The following is a 3,207-nucleotide window of genomic DNA, read 5'->3' on the forward strand; positions in this document are numbered from 1 at the left end:
TCATACAATAGGTCTCCGCAAATGGTAGAAGTTTACGCCCCATATATCCTATTACCCGAATACATCACTTAATACGACTGTTTTGACCTCGCCATGATCCAAATAGCGGTGTACCAAGCACGTCAGCTATCTCCAAATATGAGTACGATAAATACGTCTGTACCTTCTTCATATTAGCATTGCAAATTATGAATACTCACTAAAAGACTCCGCTATTTAAATAGAACTATTATCCACACGACAATCCTTTGAACATAACGGTACTGCTCGTACACACGTACTTTTCCATAACATACCATTTTGAAGATATAGATATTCATTATGGCACAACCGATAACACATAATGGTGCTGCTCAGTATGATAACAGTAAAGGTCATGAACATATTTGAGCTACTATCACATTCATATAACAGTACGATGGGGAGGTTCGGATTGTAGACCATTCAGAATCCAGATAATTCAGTACGGTTTCAGGAAGAGTTCTAGAATATCCATCCACTTCAAATAACAGTACAACACATAGATCCCGGCCCTGCTCCCCCCTTAGAAATGCACATGACTATTCTGCAAAGAACAGTACCCCAGGCCGGCTTCTGTTCTTGATGTAACGAAACGATAAGCATGTCAGTAGTTGGGACACAGGGGTACTACACACACATCAGCAGCCTCTCTGCAATAACACTCCAAGAAATTTCTTACCGTTAACACGACTCTGCTCTTTAATTAACAGGGTTATCTAGGTAAGACTGCTATTCACCTAATAGTACTTTATGAACATCATCACTTCTAAAGCAAAAATACATCAGGGATAAAGGTGCCCTTTCAAACATCGGTATATTATTCCTGTCTGGTATTGCTACCCCATCCGTATGGTAATGATATTTACACTTCACATAGGTGGCCATCCTCATAAATAGCCGAAGAAGGAGAATATCTTTATAATGACTCCACATAGAAAGAAAAGGAAATAGGTACATCAGAATATTACCGTAGAAGAAATTCTAATAAAGAAGCCTGAAATACAGTACAACATATCAACGAGGATGCACCCAGAATGGTCTCTTCACAGTGATGTGACCTCAAGGAACATTTTCACAATGATCGAGGCAAAAGAATATCTTCAAAAGGACGAAGCGAAAAGACGTCGGGAAGCTAGCGGGGGAAGAAAGGATCTTCATAAGAAAAATAAAGAACAAAACGGCATCTTTACCATGTCGCGGAAAAGGGGCATCTTCATAGAGAAAATCACACCCAAAAGAATATCTTCAAAATGCCGCGAAAAAGGGTACATCATGATAAAAAAAATGACACACAGGAAAACATCTTCACGAAGTCCAGGCAGGAAGGAGCATCGATATAGAACAGATGACACAAAACAATATATTCAAAATACCGCAGAAAAGAAGCATCATCCGAATGTCGCGGAAAACATGTATCCTCCTAAGACAAGTGCCTCGCAAAAAAATCCCTTCGCGGCCACATCCTAAATAAAAAATGCATCTTTATAAAACAGCCAAACAGAAAAATATCATCGATATAACGCGGTCACAAGAGTCTTCGTAAAAGAAATGCAACAGCAGCCAAAATTCTCACAATAACGTGGCACCAGGAACCTCCTGAGGGCACCCGAAGAAGAAACTATTGTCAGAAAAAAAATGCAATACAGAGAAGAATCTTCATAGTAACACGGAGAAAGAAACCATCTCTATAAGAATGGCGGGCGAAAGAATATATTAAAACTACAAAGCCCTAAAATGGACCCCAGGAAAAAAATGCCCCCCAGGGAAGATACCTCACAATAACGCAGCATAAAAGAAGAAAACTTCCTAAAAATGCAGCACGAAATATCATCCTGAAGAAGATGCAACACACAGAGACATCTTCATATTGACACAACAAGGACGATGTAGCTATGCAAAAATGTAGAACAAAGAAGCATTATTATAGTGACATGTCAGATATAAGCATCCTTAGAGGAATGCAACAAACAAAAAAAGTATCAGAATGCCGCGGCGAAACAGTACACATCACAGTGACGTAACACCACAAGGACACAATGATCCGGAGGGAGAACACCATAACAATGAAGGAGAAGAGATGCAACCTGATGAAAAAACTACACAGAAAGAATGGTGATAAAAATACAGCAGAGAAAGGTATATTCATAGAAATGCCAGGGGAAGTGGTATCTTCATAGAGGTGCTGCCAAAAATGTCATCATAAGAAAAACCTCCAAAGAATTTTCGTCAAAGAAATGCCGCAAAGAAGTGTATCCTCATGAAAGGATTAAGTAGAGAAATATATATAATAAAGCCAACCAACACAGCGCGCGTGCGACCTGTATAACCCATGAAGGGAACCCCGCAAAAAATTGATCCAGATGAAAAGACTTTGGGAAGGAAGCCACATGAAGGCACGTCCGCGAAGAATTAAACCACATAAAACTACGTTGGCAAAATTATGCCACCTAAAACTACGTTGGCAGAATTACGCCACCTAAAACTATGTTGGCAAAGTTACCCCACGTGAAACCACATTCGCGAAATTAGGTCACGTGAAACGACGTTTGCGAAATTACGCCACATGAACTCGCATATATCGGAAAGGTGCACCATGAGAGCATACTCTCATAAAAATGCAGAAACAGGAGAAAACACACTGATGGTGGTGATACAACACGAAGGCGCATCCACAGCCACTATGCGGCATGGGAACTGATATGCAAGGAGGCTGGGATATGAATTAACGGACTTATAAAAATGCAAAAACATGGAAAAACATACACAGCCACAATACCGCATGTGGTTGGATACTGGGGAAAATATCAAAACATAGAAGAACACACTGACAGAAAGGATGAGCCATGAGGACGCATTCACAAAAATAAGGTAATTATAAAAGAAGCCATATAAGCACAGCGGCTCACCATTTTACGCCGTACTCATCCGATGTGCATATCTGTATTCCATTGCACTCCTAGGAGTTTCAACAGAAAGGCATGAACTTATTTAAACGCTATAGCAGCCCTTTCAATGGTATGCAATATACAATTAAAGTCCAATATGAAATTATAACTCATATTATACCAGTTTAAATTCAACAATCCATTACTTCCCTTATATATGCATAGATAAAACACGTCATGAGTAATCGTGTAATTCTAGGGGGCACATTCTTATGCCAAATGAATAATCTTCTAATCGAAA

At 39.5% G+C, this 3,207-nt stretch overlaps 1 protein-coding gene across 1 annotated transcript; it reads left to right on the forward strand.

The window, feature by feature from the left end:
- Positions 1-1,044: 1,044 nt before the first annotated feature.
- On the forward strand, positions 1,045-1,488 carry C922_03597 (hypothetical protein; the record flags this gene model as incomplete). The annotated part of the gene is made up of 1 exon (XM_008819189.1): positions 1,045-1,488. The coding sequence occupies one exon, from the start codon at positions 1,045-1,047 to the stop codon at positions 1,486-1,488; it is 444 nt and encodes a 147-aa protein (XP_008817411.1).
- Between the last annotated feature and the right edge of the window lie 1,719 nt (positions 1,489-3,207).

This window comes from Plasmodium inui, assembly GCF_000524495.1.
Source record: "Plasmodium inui San Antonio 1 unplaced genomic scaffold supercont1.16, whole genome shotgun sequence".
NCBI classification, from domain to species: Eukaryota; Apicomplexa; class Aconoidasida; order Haemosporida; family Plasmodiidae; genus Plasmodium; species Plasmodium inui.